We start from the raw sequence: 24,701 nt of genomic DNA on the forward strand, positions 1-24,701 counted from the left end.
CCCGTTTGCCCCCTATTCTATAAAAAAAAAAAAAAAAAAACAATATCTATTAGATATTGAAGTCTTATGATCGCCCATGCGGCATGGAAAGACTTTCTACGTCTGTCATGGCTAGGTATAGCTGCTCACATAGGCTTATGAGTATACTCAAAACAATTATTTTTTCACCGGAACCAAACTCACGCGTCATGTAGGTACGTTAACAACTAATGAGGTGACTTTTAAAGTAACCACAGTAATTCTACTTCAAACCATAGACTAACAATTTAATGTATTTTTATATAAAATACAAAACACATTTTAAAATTATATTTTTTATACTCAAGGTTTAATGCTGACATACGAGTTTCTAGTTTATGCGTATTATCGTAACATTATACTTACAATAAGCTTTAATGAGCACAGAGAAAAGAATGCTCATATAATATTTTACTTTTAAATGAAATATTGTTCATGTGAGAGCGTGTGTGAATAATCACTTTTTTTAAAAATGAATCGGTGTATTTAGACCATTTAACTAAAATATTAATATCTCTTTTCATAGTATTGTCTTTTATTTACATAACTTTTACACATTTAAAGAAAAACACTTTTTTAACGGATTATAGTTATGTATTTGTATTTAAACTTATAATTATTTGTACATAATTTTAAATTTAAACCGACGTTTCGCGTGCTTTACAGCGTGCGTGGTCACGGTGACTGAAGACAAAGGTGTTAAATGTCAAAAAGTATTACAGCTGCAGAAAATGTTGTGTTATCTGTATTTATTTCCCCGGAGTTGGTATCGACTAAAAGATGTAGAGTTTTTGCAGAAATTGCTCACGCAACAATCCGCGAAAATGGAGGACACCGTGTATTATGTACAAATAATTATAAGTTTAAATACAAATACATAACTATAATCCGTTAAAAAAGTGTTTTTCTTTATATCTCTTTTCATTACAAAACAAATACAATTTGATAGTATGATTCGAAAGGGTACTTTAGGTAAAAGCGGAATTAGAAAGTGATAAAATTTTGGAAAATTACATCGCAGGACATTTGCTCTTTGAATATTCCACAGATTAAAATGTAAAAATAGTATGACAAATTATCAATATTATTATTAGTAGCAGACTTTCATGACTGTATTTAATGTAAATAAAATATAATATGTGTAATTTTAGGCTGTAATTAGGATTAAATTACAAAGAAGATTCGTACCACGAGAAAAATTAACCTTCCAGTTTCGTATTACACAGATGCATCCCATATATATACCATGCTTTTCGACTATGCACTAACGAAATATAAAAATATATTAAAAACGTATGTGAATTAAAATAACTGAGAACGGATATGTGTTGCCATAAAAAGAATTTTTTCAAATAAGGAATAAAGAAGAACAATAAAAAATATGTCATAGAGCCATAGATACAAAAGATGAAAAAAAAGCCGCGAACGTTTGTTTATCCCCACGTTTGAAGTACACCTGACATAATGAAAGATGTGAAAGCATTTTTATATTTTCTAACATAAAGTAGACATTTTTAAAAACATTTTCCGTAAAGATGCATTAAGCTTTCGCAATTATCAGGTGTCGCGTTGATATGAAAGCTAAAAGCAAGTTCGGAATGAAAAAATTTCAGAGAAAAACCTTGTGAGTGACGAAAAGAATCGTTGCGAAATTTTTTAAAACAGGCCTGGAAAAGCAGCGTTGCATTTTCTTTCACTCCGCCACGTATTTATAACTTGTCACTCACCCAGGTTCTCTCGGTGCAGCATAATGTTCAAAACTATTTTTTTTTCTGTAGACGAGCATTTTTTTTGTTTCATACGCCTAATAAATAAAAAATAAATCAGTGCTACAACCTATTTAGGTCTTGGCCTCAGATTTCTGAATCTGTTTCATGATCATTTTTAAATCTAATAGGCAAGTAGGTGATCAGCCTCCAGTGCCTGACATACGTCGTTGACTTTTTTTGACCTCCGTTCGAGCAAATGTTAAAGGCGCACATTGAAAGAAAGTCCATTGGTGCACAGCCCGGGATCGAACCTACTACCTCCGGTATGAGAGTCGCACGCTGAAGCCACTAGGCCAACACTGCTCATCACTTTCATACGCCTAATCTGTGGAAAGGCATAAAGTCTGTAAATTGTTAATCATGATTCACGACCATCGATGGCTGTATGGACTAAAGTCTTATGCCTTTGCCATTAGGGATAAATTAATTTCATCATCATCGACCATTGTCGATCTCTTTATCATAACAGAAATAACTAATAAATAATTCCAAATTTAAAATTGTTGATATTGAATATCTCAAATACTTAATATTCACTAATTAATTCTTATAATAAATTTAATCAATTATCGCCTGTCTATTTCAGGAAAATATGTCACTGAACGTATACAACAAAAGCTCTAAAGTTACTTGAGTTTAATAACTTAATATTCAAATTAATTCACGGCGCAAGATTTTAAATGGAAATTCGTAGAGTTCGTAAACATTTTCCTAATTCGAGGTTCATGGCAAAGTATTCAGAATAGGCTATTGCTATATAAAAACTTCAAAAAACGTATGGATCTGTTATGAAACCAATAATAAAATAAAAATTGGAAAAGTTCAATATCAAGGGTTTTAATAATATTTGGAAACAGACGACGCCAATATAACCTCGAAGTTCGACTCAGAGTGCTTTATGAAAAGAGCGTTTCGATTCTTAAAAGGCCTTCAACGCACTTACGACCCTCCCGGCAGTGTATAGGCGGCGCCATCACTTAACATAAGGTGTGCGTGTGCCTCTTGTTCTATAAAAAAAATATCAAGTGGGTTAAATACGTAGATCGCGCAATTTCTTTTCAGTTCTTTTTTGTCATATCAACAAATAATATTAATTCTGAAAGTGGCAATGTGTAAATACATATTTAAGTTTAATAATATCTGTCTGTTTACTTATTATGTAAAACTTAAGTTGGTGTATCTGCACCATTTACTTTAGAAAAAAGTGCATTGATGTAGTCGTTACTAACGCACGCACACATTTAAGAGTCGCATGCTCAAGCGCCCAATTATATATTTTATTCTTTAATAAATTGATGTCAACAGTTTATCGAAATTACAAGGCAACTAGTTGCGATTCCACCCGCAATAATCCATAATCATCTATTGGGGCTTTTACCTTAGTAATAATTTGTAAAGAAGTTTCACTTTTGACATGTGTAGATATACTTTGTACGAATGCACTCATTTGTTAGTTAGTTATGTGTAGATTATTGTCTTCTCTAGAACTGTAGTACTTTAACAAGCGTTTTCGAGGGAATCTTTAATTAATATATAAGATATTTGTTTTCTATATAAAAAAATCTATTTTCGGTTTATCTGGTCGCAATAAAATGTATTTTTATAACAATTGTATGCACATTAATTGATGCAATAAAACAGAAATGGCTGCCCGATAGACGGACATATTGTCAATGATTTATTATGTAATAGTTAGCTCTCACAACAAAAGCAAAACTGCAGAAAATTTTTCTTATTTATTTACAATATCGAAGTGAAAATATTGTCTTGGTATTATACCACGCATTGGTCTTAAATTTGGTTTCTGTATTGAAAGAAAGTTTTGATGCTCGACATTTTAATAGATAATATGAACTTTATTTCTCATTACAAAAATTCAAAGTACTTAACTTATAAATAAAAGTAAAGACATAAGAAACTTAATACGTAAGTAATTACATGCGAGACGTCGCCATTAGCCGTCCCAATTTCAGTCTACCATGCTCCCTCTGATAATAATTACAATCAATATAGCTTTCTTCTGGCATTGTTTAGGGAACCAGAGATTAATTTCCAGAAGCATACTTACCGCCAGGGCACTTTTTGGCCGCCTATCGTATTTAGAATCCAATTGAATCAGGGTCCGTGCACCGATACTTAGAAGGCGGACAATGCATTTGCAAGCGCCACGGTGTATGTGCCCTGTATTATATAAAAAAATATTAATCCGCAGCGCTACAACATTTTTAGCTGTGGACCTCAGATTTCTCTATCCGTTTTTATGATTATTTTACTATATAATAGGCAAATCAAAAATCGATGATCAGCTCTCAGTTTCTGAAACACGCCGTCGATTTTTTGAGTCTATGACAAGCCGGTTTCCTCACGATGTTCCAGTGAATGTTAAATGCGCACTTACACAATGCTATGCCGGCCAATAGTGCACAGCCGGGGAATGAACCTACGACTACGCCTACGAGTCTTTTGCTATTAAGCGTACAACTATAATGCCAAAGGTGAACCAACACAACGTAGGCCAATACTTCTCATAGGTAAAATAATATGTGTAGATAAAATGTTTACATGATAATAGTGACTGATTTGACATGTAAGAAAGATAAATCTAGCTTCAAACCTCTGGGAGAAAATGTATTCAAGAATCGCGCAGCCACTTTTCAATGGATTTAGCTGTGAAAGGATCCGGGATTATGAAGGTTGACATTGATTTTTACAGTGTCTTGATAGTAGTAATCTATTAGCAAGTTTCTCCATATTTTACTACTTTTTGTATTCCTTTTTGTGTTGTGTATTGTTAAATGTTTATTAATTATAAATCGATATGCATTACAACGTGGAAGATCTGAGAACCCTTTTAAGTACAAAATACCTATGTCAGGGTTCCCAGGTCTTTCTTAACAAACTTAAAATAAGCATATGTACATCAATAATCGAAATTGTAATGAAAGAAAATATTACTCTGATTACATGAGTGTGTGAGGGTGCATGCGAGTCAATTAGAGAATATAATGTATTTGAATCAACATTTTTCGTCTCAGTAGCTACTCCAACTCAAATTCAAATTACATACTATTCAAATTACATACACAATCACACACATAAAAATTAAACCTTAAACCATTATCAAAAAGGGATTATTTAAAAAGAAGATTCTATTAACTATTGTTTATAACGAAATTTTAGCTTTATCTTTATTTTTACTTTAACTTTTTTCATAAATAATTTTTTTTATAATTATTAAATTAATATTTTGAGGTGGGTGACGTGAAAAAACAATTGACAATACAATTTCCTCCCTGAGAGAGTCTAAAGAAACTCCCGTAATAACTTATTTGATTTTGACAAAACACTAAAAATTACAAAATGCCAAATGAGCCCTCTAGCATCGAGAGTGTCCATGGGCGGCGGTATCACATAACATCAGGTGAGCCTCCTGCCCGTTTGCCCCCTGTTCTATAAAAAAAAATGTGAAATTGACATAACAGTAATACTTTCATGCAAGCAGCAAAGCATTAGTTATTTGAACCTTCAAGTTAAATATTTATTTAATTTGCCCTTACCTCAGCAAACAGTCGAGTTTCATTAAACGCTTTAATTTGTTTTAAAATAGTTATGCTTACCCCAGTAACAATAGACGAAGTTTTAAACAGTCTACATCAGGTAGATGAGGGTTTCCGGTGAGGTAAAGCAATCAAAACTTATTCCTACAGCTTACGTAAATTGGAAGTTTTCCCAGAAAAAAAATTCAATATCAATATTCAACTTTAAAGCAGTATTTACCCACTATTCGCCTCCTTAGCTCTGAGGTCTTGCAATCAAACTCCAGTCATTGGTCGTTTTAAAAGAAATTAAAGATGTTATTTTTTTTAATACTCTTAAATTAAAGTAAAATATCGTAAAGAGACGGTAATTGCAAGAACAAAACACATCGTTTATTTGGCTTAGAAGGCTGATCATCTAATTAACAATTATTAATGCAGATATGCGTGCCCTATGGCTCGAGTAGGGGTTTTGGTACTCCTACCAAAATTGATAATAATTGGCCAAAAGCCAAAAATTATTTATTCATGTAGGTAACACAATATATACACTTATGAACGTCAAAAAAGAAATATACATTAAATGCTTCTAATTTTATATTTTTTTAGTTCTCAAATCAAGGCCGTAGAACGGAAGAGAGAACTGGCTATAAACTATCCGCCACTCTTTTTAATCGCCAAGTTTTTTATTTTCATAGTTCATATATGTAATTTTTACATCTGATATACGATTTATTTAGTTTGCATAGTCTAATCTGCGTTTTTATTAAAAATATGCAATAAAGCATTCGTAATGTATCAACAATTTCTGTTTACAAGGAAGTACAGAAATAAGAGAGAAAACAAAAGTTATTGATGCACTATCCAATTACAAAAAACTTGAGTGGAACTGGGTGGGGCTGATGACTGAACTCTGGTCGAACAGGGTAACAAGGTGGAATGGGCCACCAGGAAAGAGAAAGAGAGTCTCACTCTGAAGCCACCAACTAGGTGAACACTATTTAATTTGAGTTCTTCAGGAAAACACAGAGTTCTCTACACTCGCACTAAGTTATGTGTATTTTGTTCAATGTGTCAACGAATAAATAAGGCTCAATTATTATTATTAATGTAATGAAAAAAGTTGTTAAATGTTGTACACGTTTAATTGCAACCTGGCAAATCATTAAAGTAAACTTACAAGCTGACTTTAGATTTAAGACTTTTTGACTTTATCTAAGAGATATTTTCTGTATCTTCACTATTTCGGCTATGGATTTTAACGAGATACATGTCTCGAGGCAGGTAAGCAGTTTTGAACTTTACTGATACTATGACACGTTCGCTTTAATAGGGTTTACGTTTACAACCCCTAGGTGTAGTACCCGTGCTACGTGTTAACCTGCTATTGTAAGCTCCTTATGATATTAACACAGTTTGCGAGAGCTTTTAGCATATTAAAAACCTGTTCACGTATAAACTATAAAATCTTGTAAATGTTGCAAAATAATAATGATATAATAATTTAGAAATGGGAACTTTCCTTTTCGTTTAATGTGAATTTCTTATTTAATAACTAGTCAATTCTATAATTGTTTGAGTCAAACTATTATTTTCAATATAGTAATAAAATAATGACTGGGTAATATACACTTATGAACGTCAAAAAAAGAAATCAACACTAAATGCTTCTAATTTTACATTTACTGCCAGTTCTCAAATCAAGTTCAAAATTGATCATAGGACTGATGAGCTACTCATTTTGATATAGTTACTTTGTGAGTCCTTTCTAATATATTATTATATACATATGTCAATTTACCATATGTAAAAAGAAATACTTAGTTATAACTTAAACTTAATTACTTCATTAACGTTGTGGGTAAATTTAAGCCCGAGCAAATTTAATTTGGTCCACCTTAAACAATTTGTATGACTCAAAACTCGACGATTAATAAAATTGGCGGAGAGTTTCTTGCCAGTTATTCTTGCCCGCTCTACGGCCCTTGGTTTGCAAACTGGTAGTAAATTTCGAATCAATTTAACGTCTTTCCTGTTGACGTTTATAAGTGTAATTGTTACCTATATGAATAAAGTTATTTTGAGTTAGAATTAAACTACAAAATAGTGAAATAGAATACATAAAAAAAAACTTATGTTTCTCATTTCGAACGATAAATCGATCACAAATCCGATTTTAATTATTTTTTATTTACATTGCGTAAATAATATGTGAATAGAATAGAGGCCTGTGGGTTTGTGGTGCTGTAACTTCGTAATACGGCCGAAGGAATGTTCAGTGAGTCGTGATGACAAGGGCGGGTTGAGGGATACTTATTACATAGTATAGACGCGTCCTTGAACATCACAGGCTTTAACATGCGAGGTTTTAAGTATTCGACCTCACCATTATATATTTCCTTATAAATAGAACTACACTAACAGCTAATAGCCATTGTGATAGTTGTGTAACTTAATAACTGTAACTTAGCATATTTAACGTGGCTTTAGTGTTTTCGCTTGGAAAACTTATAAATATCGATTATTTCGAAGATATTTGAGCACTCGCAACACCTGATGACAATTTGAATGTGCTTATGTTTCGAATCTCGATGTTGTATTTATATGGACGTACGACCATTTCTATTTTTTATAGTATACGGTTCATCCAAAGTAGGCATCGTTACCCATGAATACCCGTTTCGTGGGTTGCCAGCCTTTGAGGGAGGAGTACGCTCATAAAATAAAGTATTATGTATAAAATATATAAACAAAGCAGGAGGGATCAACCCAAATTCTCCATAGTACAGGGTTTGCCCAAAGGCTTTGGTCAAATCTAGGATGAACCAGTCATTCCGGGATGAGACTCCATATCTCTCCCTTTCTATCTCCTTGTTAGTGAGTAACAGGTGCAACATGCCGCGCACAAAATTTGACAGATGGTTGTTGACATATGACACATGACAGATGAAGGATCTTCGTTTAAATATAATGTTTGCATTCTATTACTTTTATTTATGTTTTGTTATCAAAATGGTTCAGAGAAAAGAGTGAATCCTATTAAAAATAATAAGTATAGGTATTATTATTACAAATAATTGTTTATATATATCTTTGTATATCACAATTAACATTTAACTCGTAAGATAAAAATAAAAAACGTTAGAAATCTGACATAGACCTGGATACAATATTATTGTTGTACTTGTTGTTGCATTCTTCAACCTCCAAGTTAAAAGCATTGAATAACAAGCCCTCGACAAGCGGACGGACGTATTTTAATTTTGCTAAAATATTTACCTTTTATACGGACTTTGAGGGTTATAAAAGTTGGTACACAGAAATATCCGTTTATATTCGATTGACAGTTTGCAATACAGTCATGTACTGCAACACAAATCTATCATATCGTTTATCCGTATATACTTTAGAATTTAATAATATTCTCAACCTATGTAGGTTTAATATTATGTGTAGGAAATAATAATATTAGTAATTAAAAATTGATAACAAATAACAGATTTACTACCCAGCCAGCATACGGTTTAAAATGTTAGACAATTTACAAGTACAGATAACAAACCATAGATTGTAAATAAATAGAGCAAACATATACACTACAATTCCAATATGAATTTCAACATCAGAGACAAATGTTATATTGGTACAATTCGGCTAAAAAGTTTAAAATTAGTCACGCGGGAACAAATATAACGGCTGCATTGTTTATTGAGAACAGTTTAACGTTAATGATTAATGTAAATTTATAGTTTAGCGGGATTTATTTGCACAATTACGATAAAATGTAAAACGTAATTATCTATGAAAATTATCTGTAAACATTCGACACGGGCGGTTATCTTTGAACTACGTGGGAGTGCCAGTTGAAAAGTATGTGCGACACAAATGCCTTCTTTTCCACAATACTATGACAAATCGGAGTTATACTTGTGCTAAACTATTCAAAAGCGAGATCTACCACGAACTATGACTTTCGTTTTTTAAGTTCGAGGAAGTTTCTGTCATATAGTTAGTTTTATGTACCAGTTCATGGTACCACGATTTCATAGTCGACAAAGTTTTTATTTTTAGAGAGACTATTAATCTTTCTAATCAATACATGAATATACATAAACTCAGACTATAGAGTTTAAAATGTTTATATCGTAAAAATATTTCCGTATTACGTATATTTAGATGAGTTAGATACCACCAATTTGTCTTTGGCCTCGAAATAGGTGTCAGTTTCAGCGATAACCTCTTCATTAGTGCAATATGTATGTCCACCGAGCATTCTCTTGAGGTCTGAAGTTAGGATGGTGATACATATAAAACCTCAGATACCAAAAAAAATTAAAATATTTTTTTTTTGTTCACAGACAGTAATTTCGTCCTCGGCAATGCACAAGTCCCGTCATATCCCATCGTGTACTGCTCAGATGGTTTCTGTGAGCTGACGGGATGGGCGCGCGCCCATATTATGCAGAAGGGCTGCGCATGCAAATTCCTCCATGGCCCTGATACGCACGAAGACCACCGCCGGGATATTGACGCTGCCCTCGACTCCAAACATGAACTCAAACTCGAACTTATATTCTACAAGAAAATTGGTAAGTAAATAATAAATTCAATAATATTTTATTTTATTTTAAAAGGCAGGCAACACACTTGCAAGCCTTCTGGCAATGTGCGTGTCGATCGCGGTATCACGTAACCTCAGGTGAGCCAGTAAAAAAAATATAATATAAAAAAATATATATATTATATATATATACATATATATATATATATATGATAGAATTATATATATATATATATATAATCACAATAATCACTGCTTTAATGAACGAGAAACATGATGGTGCTTACTAACATTGTGTAAAAAAAACTTTAGCTTTAAAGAGTAACGGAGTTGCCAGTTCTTCTCGTTCATTCTATGGCCTTAATATGAGCCACGGCGGCTACGGCTAATATAAATACATCATATATTGAGTTGTTACCTCTATCTCGGAACGTGTGTAGTAATTTATATAACTAATAAGGATATAACTCATGTTACACGCAGTATAATAATATATATGTATTTAAAATAAATCAATATGTAAGTAGTAGTCCAATTCATACAACAATACTACACGGCGTGTTTCTGTTGTGTCGAATATTTTTTTCTTCAGTGATTCACTGGAAGAATGAATCCCGACCATTCACAATCCACATCAGTTAACGAATGGAGAGTTTTGATCAGTAAATTGATGGACATATAGTCCAAAGGCGATGCAAGTATACCTGGGCCTCGATAAGCACTGTATTAAAAGTAAACCATCCACTTTTTAGCACCAGTACCTAGTTAGAAACCTTTTTTAATCTCTCTTTAAAAAATGTTGACATTTTTATATATAGGACCCCTAATAGCTATCAGGAAGATCTGTGGCCGGAAAGCTAAACGCAGGGGAGTGAAAAGGGGAACCCTTTTCTAAAAGGGACTTTATTTATTTAAGCTAGGTCCCGGGCAACGAGTTGAAAAACATATAAAACAAAGTCGTGTTAGTTACACCAGTTATAACTCAAGATGGACCGAAGGCCCGATGTTAAATATACCTTTTTTGGTGGAATCTTCTCCGCTCCGAATAGCTGAATTAATAATAAAATATCAAATAACTATAAATTAATTAATTAATTTTGAGAATGCAAGAAGCATGCAGTGCCATCTCTTGATAAAACTACGTATCATTTTACGTAGAATTCGTGTCAGATTAAGAAATTCCGATCTTGAGGAAGTTCGAAGACATGTGTTGCCTCATCATTTTATATATCAGAAAGTATTTCCACATGTTAAAATCGCAATATTGGCGGTAGAGAGAAGAGGCATAATGTGCAAAACTGCCATTCTTCTTTCGCAATGGCAAGCAATAAAACATTACTGTATTTGCAACTAAACTGTATGAATACTATTACATTAATGAAATCCTAAATTAAGTAGAAATGTTTGTTAAGGTTTCTAACACGAGGCACTTACTCATTGTTTCTACTATCGATGGTACTAATTTGATTTAAAGCAATGATAATGGTCGATTGATGTACCGATAGTAATCAATCTATATAGGTAATCGACATACATAGACTAGGTCATATAGATAATTGTAATTTGTGTCGGAACCAATCCCGTATTGAATGTCTAGTATGGATTTAATTGTAAACGTTTATCGTTTTTAACCTGTTATCGTACACGTACTGACGTGTGTATCAATGCGATAAATAAAAAGGGAGGCATGTGCCAACATTTAAAGAAGTAGAATAATTTAAATAAAGTCGAAAAACATTAACAGAAATATTGAAATGCCTTAATTATTACGGCTAGCATCGTAAAATATATGTAGTTACTTAGACTCTTCCAAATAGTTAAATCGTTTTAGTTTCAAGAAATGTAATGAAAAATATTTCTTTGATATTAAACTATGAATGAATAATTATAATAGTTTGCTACTTATGATTATATTTATGATATATCTTGGCCTAAATGTTTTATAGATTTTGATTCTAATTTGATAACTTTATGTTAAAGCTTACACAACTAGTGGAGCTGTCCTTCTAAAACACTGTCGGGTAAAATGGCTCCGTCATACTTTTGTCTTTTTGTTTACTTTTCTTATTTTACATTTATATTACTGTTTTATTCATATACTGTTTGCTCTGTTATATTCGATTTTATGTTACGATTAAATATATTAGTTGTTAAATAAGTAATGTAAGAATATAAAACAAAAAACAAAACGACGACGCAATTTGTTTGATTGCGATGTGACTAGGCCCGAGATACGTTACGAAAGCGTTTTTTTCGTTTTACATTCTCAACGCCCGTTGTGCCCGTGCTCGACACACTCAATGGATTAGCTCTATCTCTCGATTACACTTCGCAGCCTCACCTAAATACCACCTACAAATCGAAACGCCATTTCATTTCCAATAGAATTGGGGCCCGGGAATGTTCGCTGATCCTTCGCTTTCAAATTTACATTACTTGGAACATCATGAAATATTTATATTAATTGTATACTTTGTTAATTTAAGAATCAAATTATACAGATTAAGTTGTCAAAACTCGATTTGCCCAAAGCAAATTAAGTATTTTGTCTCTTAAAGAATCAAAATTGTATGCAAAACCAGACGGAAAATCAAGTCTTTTATGAAATTGAAAGAAATCATCTCTAATCATAAATTATCTTATCTGAAGGCGTAAGGAGAATTAATGCCCGATATTAAAATTAAAACTAGGTTCCGATTTTATCTGAGACATTATTTAGATGTGTAGTTGTAACGGATTAAGTAAGCGTTAATTTCAGTTACTCAGTGTGAACTGTGTGAATGCCTAAAAATCCAATATATATCACGTTTATTATATATAATACAATTTTTTGACATGACAACGTCTAATAAATCGATAATCGCCGGTTGCACGCACATAAACGTATGACTCTTGTCCCGTTACGTTCATTGTCCCGTTACACTCTGTCTTGTTACGCTCATTGTACGCTTGCGCCGCATCTATCACACTTCCACTTTATTGGCCAATGCGTCCGAGAATTCACTCTATGTCTGTATCCGTTCATTATGATGTCACGTTAAGCTACCGTCTTAAAACCGACTTTACCGATAACCATATTTTTGCTAAGTGTTTCTGAATATAACATCACCCTGAGTATAACTCACAGAACAGAATCACAGTTTACATTGCAAAATATGAGAAAGTAAATAAACGAAACTTAGTTTGTTGAACCACACCCAGGTGATTACTATAATATACTCTTGTGCCAGGACGACGCCGCACTCATTTCAAATTACTTTAAGTTTTCCCGTAAAACTCTACTCCCAAAACATTTAACGACATCCTAAACAATATTTTTATATTCTTTGTTTATATAAGTTTTTTTTATTATTTAAGTTAATCTAAGTATTATTATTAGCAATACAGATACATGGCTAACACCGGTCATGCACCATTGACTTTCTTTTTATTTGAGCATCTAACATTCGCTCGAACGGTGAAGGAAAACATCGATATCTTAGACCCAAAAAATCGACCGCGTGTCTCGTAGCTCAGGAAGCCGATAACCGACTTGCCTATTAGATTGATTAATTATCATGCAACAGATACAAAAATCTGAGATTTTTTTTAAAGATAACAAAAATACACATGTGCTGTAAAAAGAAATTGCACATTTTTAGAAACAAATTATAAGTACTTAATTACAGAATGGACAATGATAACAATGACTTTTCGTAGTAAATGCAGAATGGGTCGTTATAATATCGTTGTAGGTTTACCACTACAACTCGTACTTCTTCACTTGTCTACGGTTCAAAGAGCTAAGTATGACGTATTTATGTAAAAAAATATATGTTGCAATGTTGTTTGAAGTCTCAACTCGGCTTAGGCGAGCGACTCTCAACCATGAGCAAACATTTTAATCATGGCTGTGTACCAATGGATCTTAAAATACAAGTCTTTGACATCTGTCAAGTACCTTTGATCGCCACCATAAAAATGATCAAAGGAACTGTGATCCACACCCATAGGATTGCTGCATCACTGGATAGTTATTAAACAAAAAACCTATTGGAATTTGACAAAGGAGTTATATGTAATATACTAAAGGCCGTTTATTTATAATCTTAATAAATGTTGGATATACTGTTTAAAGAACTTTATTTAAAAAAATATATTTTATTTACATGAGAAACTTAATATTAATATGTATATATACGAGCGGTACACGTCGCCATTAGCCGTCTCAATTTTAGTCAACTGCGTTCAGTCTAACATGCATCTTTACTGCCTTTTGGAATATATACTTTATATTTCTTAATATACGATATCCTAACTTCCTTAACTCAGTACCATTAACCGGAACCCCGTGATGGGAGGAGAGCCTTTACAACTTTTTCCAACATCTCTATCCATGACTTTCTTTCTCCATTAATTTCCTACTAACGCTATATCTTCTTAGGCGCTCTCTTATCCTTCTTCTCCCTAGTCTTTACCATATAGCCTTTAAAAATCTATATAAATACCGGAGTAATAAGTATAATTTAAATACAAAAACGATTAACAATTTTAAATTAAAAATTTAATTTTCTTTGTAAAACCAATAATTCCTAGTTGTCATCGCCACAGTTGAAGTTCAAATGGCTTTAATTACTCCCAGTCAAGTTTTTACACCAGTTTTACTTAATTAGATGATTCATTTAACTTAACAAGAAATGTTTTCGTCTAGAAAGCTCTGGTCAATGCTTTTAATTAAAAGTGTAAAGTTAAAAATGCTGTTTTCACAGTGTTCTAGAGAAGATATTAATTAAAACAAACGTTTTAATAAGTTTGCGCTTGGTGCTTCCGTTGTTCTCTTTATATTTAAATATTATTCCAGAATTTAGCTGTAAGGTTGATAGAATCCAGTCTTCATCAAAGACCGGTGTCTAAAACACCGCGTCGTCCGTGTCGTTCAAAATTTTTGTTGAAATTGAAATAATTACAATACTAAATATTTAAATCAATAAATAAATCAGTGGGGTTACAATCTTGGGTCTGGTTAGATTTCTGTGTAACAATCTTTGTCAATTTAATAGTTGCGTTCCAGTGACACAGGATTTTTTGGGTCTAACGCATGATTTCATCACGATGTTTGAGTGAATGTTAAACGAGAAAGAAAACCCACCCTCTGTAGGCCAATAAATATATACAGCACGACCCATACCTTTACCAGTAAAATACATTACGAAAAAGTAGCCCGAAGCACTTGTACATAAGTGGTTTATAAAAGCTGGCCTCCATTTGTGAGATCGGAAAAATTTCTAGCATTAGCCTTATTTTTCTCTTACCGTATTATAGATTTGTTCATTTGAATTTCAACAACAACAGTTATAGTAGTTGTGTTTCGTAATTCATATAAAAAAACGTGTATGTACGCGTTAGAATGTATACTGCTTTAGCATAAAAAAAAAAATTACGTTTGTAGAAAAAACTACACTTACAATAAAAAAAGGTACTTAAGACTGAACAGTCAAAAAATACTCTCATAATTTTTCCCTAACGCGACAAAAGAAGTATAACTTCAAAAACTTATTCAAACTGTCATTAAATAAATCTGTGAATGTGCCAGTTTTAATGATAGATAATATTGAACAAATTCCGAAAGAATGCTTTTGTGACCGGTGAAACGTAAAGACTGATCGTGGCGAGTGTCTATGGTTGGGCGACGGATGGAAATATGCAGTTGAACAATCACAATTAAGACGCCATTACTTACTCTTTTGTTTTAAACAACCCCGTGACGCAGGTCTTTGTTTTACAGTACTTTAATTAAAATAAAACTTCTTCAACATATTTAATTCTTTTATTTCTTTTATTATATTATTGCTTTCAAACATTACACATATAACAATTAGGTCAATAAAATACTTATGAATATATCTTTTGAACTACATTTAATTTGAACTTAATAAAGGGGCAGCCCTGACCAAATCTATGCAACTTCCTTTCGAGTAGCCCGTAATATCGCAGCACACATCTCCCGACGATATTTTTTGTAGCGAAAAGTCGCTTTCTAAATGTCGAGCTTAAAAAAATGTGTAATAAATTCGTGTTTATATTCGTCGTAGTTTAATTTATACCCCAAAAGACGGTTAGTTATAAACATAATGTAATTACGTTTTTAATGTGTTCCAGAGGTGAGATATACGTTTCAATAAAATAGAAATGTTTCAGTTTCTAAATATTTATATGTAAAGTTTAATTGTCTTCAAGTGTTTCTTGCCGAGCGTATTCCCAGCCGCTATCGTAAACAAATTCCAATAACAACTTTACGATTCCTTTCATCATAATTAAACAAGCGCACAGATGTTCGTCGTCACAACTTTTTGTACAAACACAAAAAGATTTCATTCATGTAATTTTTGAGGATGTATTCAGTGATTTTTAAAGGCACTTCTTTGAAATGTCTACGGTGTTGTGTTGAGTTTTATTTAAAAAAATTAACACACATAACAGACGTGATACATTCGGAAAAATTAAAGTTGAAATAGGCCGGTCATATTTTCCGCGTTTGTTATGATAGATTGGCCAAAAAGAGAACCAGTAAACAGAAACCTCGGAAGATGAAATAAAAAAGATAGCGGAGAAGGATTGGCCAATGGTATCGAGGATGAAATACAAGTGGAAATTTGGAGCAGGTCTTCACTGCGTCGGTCTGCGTCATGTACTGATGTTATACATTACCTATGTCAATTCTAATCATGTAGTACATACTCGAATAACGATTTTTTTGTATGCCCAATTCCTCACAGTGTTGAAATTGTAAAACTGAGAGTGTAGAATGCTGTGTTTACTAAACAAAAAAAAGAAACCATTACATAGCCAATCGAAATCAATACGTTTTTGACACACGTAAGTTATACTTAACGTTAAGTCCGATCTCTGAACTAAACGTTCGTTAAGCTTACGTAATCAATTAGTTCGTCTTAGATCAGAGTTGGATAATTTATACTAGAATTATGATAATCACATACAATTATTTAACTTCCCATAGATTATTTACCATTCGACGTGAAGATAGTATAATGATGATACAAATATTACCTTCAAGACATTAATTAGTTCTTTATTCCAGGGACGCCATTCTGGTGCCTGCTTGACATCGTTCCAATTAAAAATGAAAAACGAGAGGTGGTACTGTTTCTCGCCTCTTTCAAGGATATTACAAACACAAAGATGGCCGCCATGAACACTAATGAAGACTTTGACAGCGGTAAGTTTGATAAACGGAATATCTCGAGTTGCATTTCTTCCATTCACTGAACCGTGATTGTATTATCTACTCGAAACGGTCATTTGCGATTGTGAATATTTTATCAAAGACGCAATTGTAAAAACATTAAAATACTATAGCAAATGTATATTGATCTAAGACTTTGCTCCATTATTAACTATTACGCGTCATGTACATTTATAAATTAAATTTAAAGAATTTAAAGACCAAAGAGGTCTGAAATAGTAAAATATAAAAACTTCAATATCACCCGTAGTTCCCGGGAAGGATAAAAAACTATCCAAATGTATTTGAATTTCCTCATTAAATTCTAATTACGTCAATTGCAATTGATAGTTTCGATAATGCTCCTAATATTGTTCATAGCTTGAACTAATTGAAATCCCAAAGAATTGAGACCTTTAGAAGCATGGATCTAATTTGAATCAATCAGATTAGTTGTAAAGTATACCTAAGTCTTTGTAGGGTAATTTACATAAAATTATTTGTATTACATAATTCATTTGATACAGTGTATTTCACGTGTTTGAGCACGTTTTAGTGACATTTAGATACTTCGTCGGACCCACAATGCACGGTAACTCATTTAAATGTTTGAAGGTAATTTCTAAATAGGTTTCGAAAAAATCTACATGTCGCACATCCGCTCAAATAACGTCATAACTCGATAAAATGTCAAATGACTTTAATTGTACCATTCGTATCAGAATAACACATACTTCATGCTCATAAATCGTCATAGACGTAGTTCAATTATTTGTCCCTAGATGGCACTTGTGACGTTCTATTGTTTACCGAAAGTTGTGCCGCGGCGAACATAAACAGTGTCATGTTACGACTTGCGCGAGGTGGTCATACGGGCGTTGTTCAGTAAAAGTGAATTGTGTCGAATCAAGACAGTCTTTGTAAACGAGGTAAGTAACATTTTATTTTCTTTTTTGCAACTAAACTGATGCTTGTCGAGTTATGCCAGTATACGTGATTGAAACAATTCAATTTACACATTTGTTAATCACTAATAATGACCTATGCAGAGTTATGGCGGTATACGTGATTGAAATTATATTATTAAACATGTTTGTTTATCACTAATACTGACCTATGCAGAGTAACGACGGTATACGGGATTGAAACAATTCAATTTACACATTTGTTAATCACTAATACTGACCTATGCAGAGTTACGACGGTATACGTGATTGAAATTATATTATTAAACATGTCTGTTTATCACTAATACTGACCTGTACTAATGTATGACAGTATATGTGATCGGGATGATGGCACAATATGTTTTATTAGATAATAAATCTGAATTATGTTGAATTTTGACTTTATTCATAAATAAAACGACTGAAAATAAAACTATGTGTCAGCAAGAAAACTGATTTGTCTTCAATTATGCTCGTGTTTTTGACTATGATTATTAATAAAGTGATAGATTTATTAATTTAAAATTATCGTATAGTGATAGTATAAAATTATTTTAGGTACTGTTTACGCATAATGTTTTTTTTTAATTCCCTGAGGCCACATTGTTGTTTTTTTTTTAGTTTAAAACCTTAAAAAATGTTTAGGTAGGTATTTAATTGTTTTTAACTAATTGTGTTGTTCATCTTGTTCTCAGGTGTTATTCGGTTTGGCGGTGTCACTTGTAACTATGTCCAGATCCAGAAAAATATTGTCATTATGTCTGGAACCCAATGACCATCATAACACAGTAACTGATGACTTGTCTATTGTGGCGGAAGATACGCAACCAAAAGATGTAGAAGAAAATTGTGACACGTCAAATAAAGAGAATACATATCATATAAATGAACCTACTACACACATTCCCAACTTACAGGTAGAATGTAATAGAATAGAGAATGAAGACTGTAATTTGCAAGAACCCGAATCTACGGGTGAAGAAACAGACGATTCTGTTAAAGATCGTGATTATAAATTGTCTTCCAAAAAGCGTAGCAAGAATTTAGTAGTTTCTCGTCAGCGATCATCTAGTACTTCATCTACAAATTCCTCTTCGTCTAGTTCATCCTCATCTAGTTCATCTTCATCTAGTTCATCCTCTTCTGATACTCCTTCGTCTAATAGAAATTCTCCAACATCTACCTCTGTACTATTGTCACTTAATAAACAAACAAATCAAGACAACAATGAATGCTTGCCTTCAACTTCCAAAGAAATTAACTTAAATAGTATTCATTCTCCAATACCAAACGAGACCGTAGTACAGGGAAATTTCAATACACGTAAGAGACGCCGTGGAGAGGCACAATGGAAGCAGAATATAACAAAAGTTTTACGAAACTCTGGATTACCCTATCAAACGAAGTCCGGACGAAATATTTCTAAGAAACAAATGAAACCAAGTTGTGGAGAAGGTTGTAGACTTAAATGCAGCTATTTTCTTACCGATGAAATAAGAATTCAAATCTTTGATTCTTATTGGGCTTTGAAAGATTTAGAGAAACAGAGACTATTCATTCACAAACACATACAACAGATAGAGATAAAGTTTCGGTCTACCAAAGCACAGAAAAATCGAAAAATCAACTATGCATTTTACTTTGAGGTTGAAGGTTCATTAAAAAGGGTTTGCAAAACAATGTTTAAAAATACATTGGATATTAATGATAGAACAATTAGAACTGTAACAGAGAAATCTACTGGAGGATTTTTGAAAGAAGATGAAAGAGGGAAACACGGTAAACATTATACTGTAGGTGACACTATAAAAAATGATATAAGAAATCATATAAAACGTATACCGAAAATTGAAAGTCATTATTTAAGAGCACAAACAACACGAGAATACATTGATGGAGGAAAGACTATATCTGACTTACATAGAGATTATGTGAATGAATGTAAACAAGATGGACGCAACTTTGGAAACTACGTAATGTACAGTCGTATTTTTAACGGTGAATTTAATTTAGGATTTTTTGTGCCAAAAAAAGACAGATGTGAATTATGTGTAGCTTATGAAAATGCAGTTCCCGAAAGTAAACTGTTGCTCAAAAAAAAATATGATGAACATTTAGTGGACAAGGTTTTATCCAGGGAAGAAAAAAAGCGAGATAAAATAGCCCTAAAAGAAAACAAAAACCTGATTGTATCTGTATACGATTTACAAGCAGTTTTACAGGTACCTCGTGGTGATGTTTCTGTTTTTTATTATAAGAGCAAATTAAATAATATGAACTTTACGATAAGCAAATTGAAAGCAGAAGAATCGGGAAAAAAGAAAAAAAGGCAACAGACTGAAGACGATAGTTACAATGGAGACACTATTGTAAATAACAGTATTACCGATTGTTATTTTTGGCACGAGGGTCAGGGTAATCGGGGTTCAGATGAGATTGGTAGCTGTTTGCTTAAATATATAGAAAAAGAATTGCATGATTACGAGGGTGACCAACTAGCTGATATAGTTTTTTATTCGGATAACTGTTGCGGCCAAAACAAAAATAAGTTTATTGTTGGATTGTACATGTATGCAATATTGAAGTTTAGTAATTTAAATTCTATTACTCATAAATTTTTGATAGCCGGACATACGCAAAACGAAGGTGATGCCATACATTCGGTAATCGAAAAGCAAATAAAACGTTCCTTGAAAACTGGTCCAATTTACGTGCCAAGTCAGTACGTACAAATAATTAAAGAGGCTAAGAAAACTGGGGAACCACTAAGAGTTAATGAACTATCACACACCGATTTTATTAATTTAAAAAGATTAGTTAGTGATCTAGGTATTACTACTTTAAATAAGCTAAAGATTTCTGAAGTTAAAATGATGATGATTACCAAAGCCGCACCAAATATTTTAAAGTACAAAACGTCGTACACTGACATTGAATGGTCTGAAACTAATTTACTTTCTCGAAATAAAAAAATAATAGTTCCTGATCTAAAGCAAGTTTATGCTGCTAAAATAGAGATTAAGGAACGGAAAAAGAATGACTTAATGACATTACTTCTTAACAACCACATTCCTAGTTTTTATGCCAACTTTTATAATAGTTTATAAGTTTAATTATTTTTTATTACACTGTCTACTCTCGTGTTATTGCACAGCTGATTGTTATAAGTACTTAAAGTATTTTATTTTGATAGAAGTTCATTTTTAGACTTACTGTTACAAATTGTGATTTTAAATAAGTATTGAAATACCTAGATTATTTAATTTTCATAGAGTGTTTATATATTATAGTGATAGAGTGTGAATTGTTTATTTTTCAGTTAAGACGTTGTAAATTATAAGTTCCTTAATTTGATTTATTTTTTCAATGCTATAGAGGTGTACTACCCTCGTTTTAATTAAACTGTTGATCGTTTTGAAGTACATAGATTATTTAATTTTGATAGAAAGTTGTTTTTTTTTCAGTTATAAGTTTGAAAATTTAATTGTCTTTATATAAAAAGGCATTTCAAAGTCTAATATGTGTGTAATACACGTTATATTAAAGAATATATTGTATTTCATTACAAGTTAAAAATACTTGTGTCATTATAATAAACAAATTATAATAAAACTTTGTATTTTTTGTACATATAGTGTCACAACCCAGATTATTTCAATGTTTTTTTCAGGATTTTCAGATTACTAATAATATGAATTTATAGAGCTTAAAAAAACATTATAACTCGGTGAAGAAAGTTTTCTTCTAAAATAGTTCCCTTTTTAATTATGATCCAAAAACTAAACAAATTAAGTTGGGTAAACTTTAAATGTCTTTCCTGAAAAATGTAGTTTTTGGAGTTGTGACGTTATTTGAGCGGAGGTGCGATGTGTAGTTTGTATGGTTTGATTACTTGTAGTTAAAAACGTTATTTTGTTTTATAAACGTCAGCTATGAATAAAAACATAGTAACGTAATATATTAATGGGATATACTTATAGATTACTAAAATAAACTGAGTTACTAATTCTAGCTAATATGATTTTATGTATATGTAATGGTTTGGTAACATATAACTTAGGAGTATAGTTTTTTTACGGTACTTTTAAATAATTTATATATAAGAAAATTGTACGCTACCACCCTGTAATCAACAATAAAATATTTATCGCTATTAATATATATAGAAATATATAATGGGTTGCAGCTTATCAATTTAATATAGTTGAATGCAAAAACCTAGTTTCTAGATAATGACACTGCGCAGCTACTCTGAAACTCCCCTAGCAATAACGATTTCAAAGGCAAAACCAAGGCCGGATTATGAGGCAACAAAGGCCACTCCTTAGGGCCCAAATTAATTTCCATTAAATGCAAAAAATCCAGTTGAATTTAACAATTAATAATTCATTGTAAAACCAAAAAAATACTATTTAACATAAAGTGGTTTTCTAGTCAAAATTTAAATAACTTTTTCCCGAAGTCTATTGTGGGGTCCCCACTTTTATGTAGGCTCCGGGACGGTACCTCTAGCTACCCCTAAATCCGGCCCTGGGATTAATATCAAAATACGCATAGAACAACTTCTCAATATCAGTCGCTATTAAAAGTTACTGGTTTCGTGTAAATTTCATTCACAGATAAAAAATAATTCTTGCTTTTAATAGCATATCATAGCTTTTAATAGCTTTTATAGCATAAATATAAGCCAGTGGTGGATTTACCAGCAGGCTGAGTAGGCTGGACCTTGGGCGGCAGATGTTTGCACATAATTTATTTGCTACCTCATAGAAAAAGATTTCTGCATGACGGTTTATTATGTTTTACAGCCTATGACTTTCCCCTCTAACTAGTCATTGTACATTCGGTGTAGCTAGTTTCAATATTCAGGAGTAAAACAGCTGGTTCGTGGCCCAACCTGTAATCGACCTGTGCTCCTACAGGTTACATTTTGTACGAGTGAAACTAGTGAAATGGCAGAAAATGTATTTTCTTCTCCCTATTAACCCATACATATCATTCCTAATACAGGTTGCGAACTGGATGGTCTGTGTATAATTTTGTTCTTAAAATGTGATCCAAAAATTAATCAAAAAACTGTTGTACAATTAATGACAATTGTTGGGCCGAAGGCGGCCGAACTTACAGCCTTTAAAATATTTAAATCCGCCACTGGTATAAGCGCATGCCTATTATATGTACTTAGGTTGTAGCTGTTATATACTCTTTAATTTGTAAAATAGTTTTTCTGTAGATGCGATGTGATAACAAATTTGTGTAATATTAGCATTCAAACTTTTTTATATACTCGTTCTACCATAGCACTTTCATTTTATACAACGCCCATTTGACAAAATTTCAATTAAACATATTAAACATACACACATTGTCTAATAGTATCACTATTCACACAATATAAGTACTTACGAACTGGATCTTGAGGAAAAAAAATTGTGTTGACTTAAAAGGGCACATTTACATTACACTATATTGTATAAAGTAAACTTTCTTAAATTTCGAATATCAGCTGTTTATAAATTTCCGCCTTCTTGTCTATGAATATGGTTAAAAAGGTTCGTTTTAATTTTAAATCTGTGTAGAAGCCCTTCGTATTAGTAGGTTCAGAAACTAAAATTACCTCCGAAAAAGTTTCTGAATAAATTGATACAAATTTTAGTACATACACAGCATATCCTTCTCTATATGCCATTTTATCGATAAACCCCTATCATAGACACACTTCACCTCAATAAACGTTAATTCATCCCGACTATTCTGTAGTCGCTTTCTCAGTCACTTGCGAGTATAACACATAATTTAAAAAAAATATCGTATACCCTGTATAAACGCCTACCGTTTTACATAATTTATTTGCTATCACATCCATTAATATTAAAGGCAGCTTTAAACCAATGAACATAATGGGATTTTCTTTTGGAACACAGAAAATAAATTATTGTCATTTAAAACGTTACAACCCAAAATCACGAACGGTTATGTTCTCGAATAATCTATTACTCGTTCCACATTCGTGAATATTCATTATACTTATCCTTTATGTGACTGTGGAGTCGTCGAGTGACTTCAGTCATCAAAAACTTTTCATAGCTTACGACACAAAGAAAATCCTGTACGTCTTGTATTTACGTCTGTAGCACTTAAGGCTTTTAGGAGCCTTCCACACGAGGGCTCATTCAAATATGGAACAATCGTGACGGTTATTTAAGAGCGCGGCCACACGATGCGGTAACTGTGCGGTGCGGCGCCACAGCGGTGCCGCAAAGTCATCCTACATTCATTGCCACCATGCCACACGATGCGTTGCAAGCGTAGTCCATTGAAATGTTACATTTTTTAGGCCTAACCTTGCGTTTTATAGAGGACGCAATTTTATTTTTTTCATGTTTAGGGGGGTTCAGTGCAACCCCTAAATGTAACTTATATTTATTTATTTATTTATTTGTTGGGAAACCAAACAGATACATCCTTATAATAAAAACAAAGTCAAAAATAAAACACAATACAAACACATTGGATGCATCCACAACAGGTTACACTTATACAACCATAAAAATAATACATGACAACAACACAACACCACACATAATAATAGTATACAGTTAAGACATTAAGAGCTGCTTTATTTTATTCTTAAACAAAGCAGTAGTG

At 32.4% G+C, this 24,701-nt stretch overlaps 2 protein-coding genes across 7 annotated transcripts in view; both read left to right on the top strand.

Annotated features, from left to right (window-relative positions):
• Window positions 1-24,701, top strand: part of LOC110994621 (potassium voltage-gated channel subfamily H member 8) — a 68,793-nt gene that overhangs the window by 27,373 nt on the left and 16,719 nt on the right. For all 6 annotated transcript variants that reach the window (XM_022261388.2, XM_022261389.2, XM_022261391.2 and 3 more), the window contains exons 3-4: window positions 9,682-9,912; window positions 16,963-17,100. In XM_022261388.2, coding sequence (XP_022117080.1) covers window positions 9,682-9,912; window positions 16,963-17,100 — 369 coding nt within the window. The remainder of the gene's footprint in view (window positions 1-9,681; window positions 9,913-16,962; window positions 17,101-24,701) is intronic.
• Window positions 17,753-21,301, top strand: LOC123689329. The gene is made up of 2 exons (XM_045628815.1): window positions 17,753-18,035; window positions 18,749-21,301. Exon 2 carries the CDS (start codon window positions 18,782-18,784, stop codon window positions 21,158-21,160), a length of 2,379 nt encoding a protein of 792 aa, XP_045484771.1. The 5' UTR covers window positions 17,753-18,035; window positions 18,749-18,781; the 3' UTR covers window positions 21,161-21,301.

This window comes from Pieris rapae, chromosome 7 (assembly GCF_905147795.1).
Source record: "Pieris rapae chromosome 7, ilPieRapa1.1, whole genome shotgun sequence".
NCBI classification, from domain to species: Eukaryota; Metazoa; Arthropoda; class Insecta; order Lepidoptera; family Pieridae; genus Pieris; species Pieris rapae.

Excerpts from the sequence above, each read along its gene's own strand:
- LOC123689329 (XM_045628815.1), top strand. The coding sequence starts at position 18,782 with ATGTCCAGATCCAGAAAAATATTGTCATTATGTCTGGAACCCAATGAC.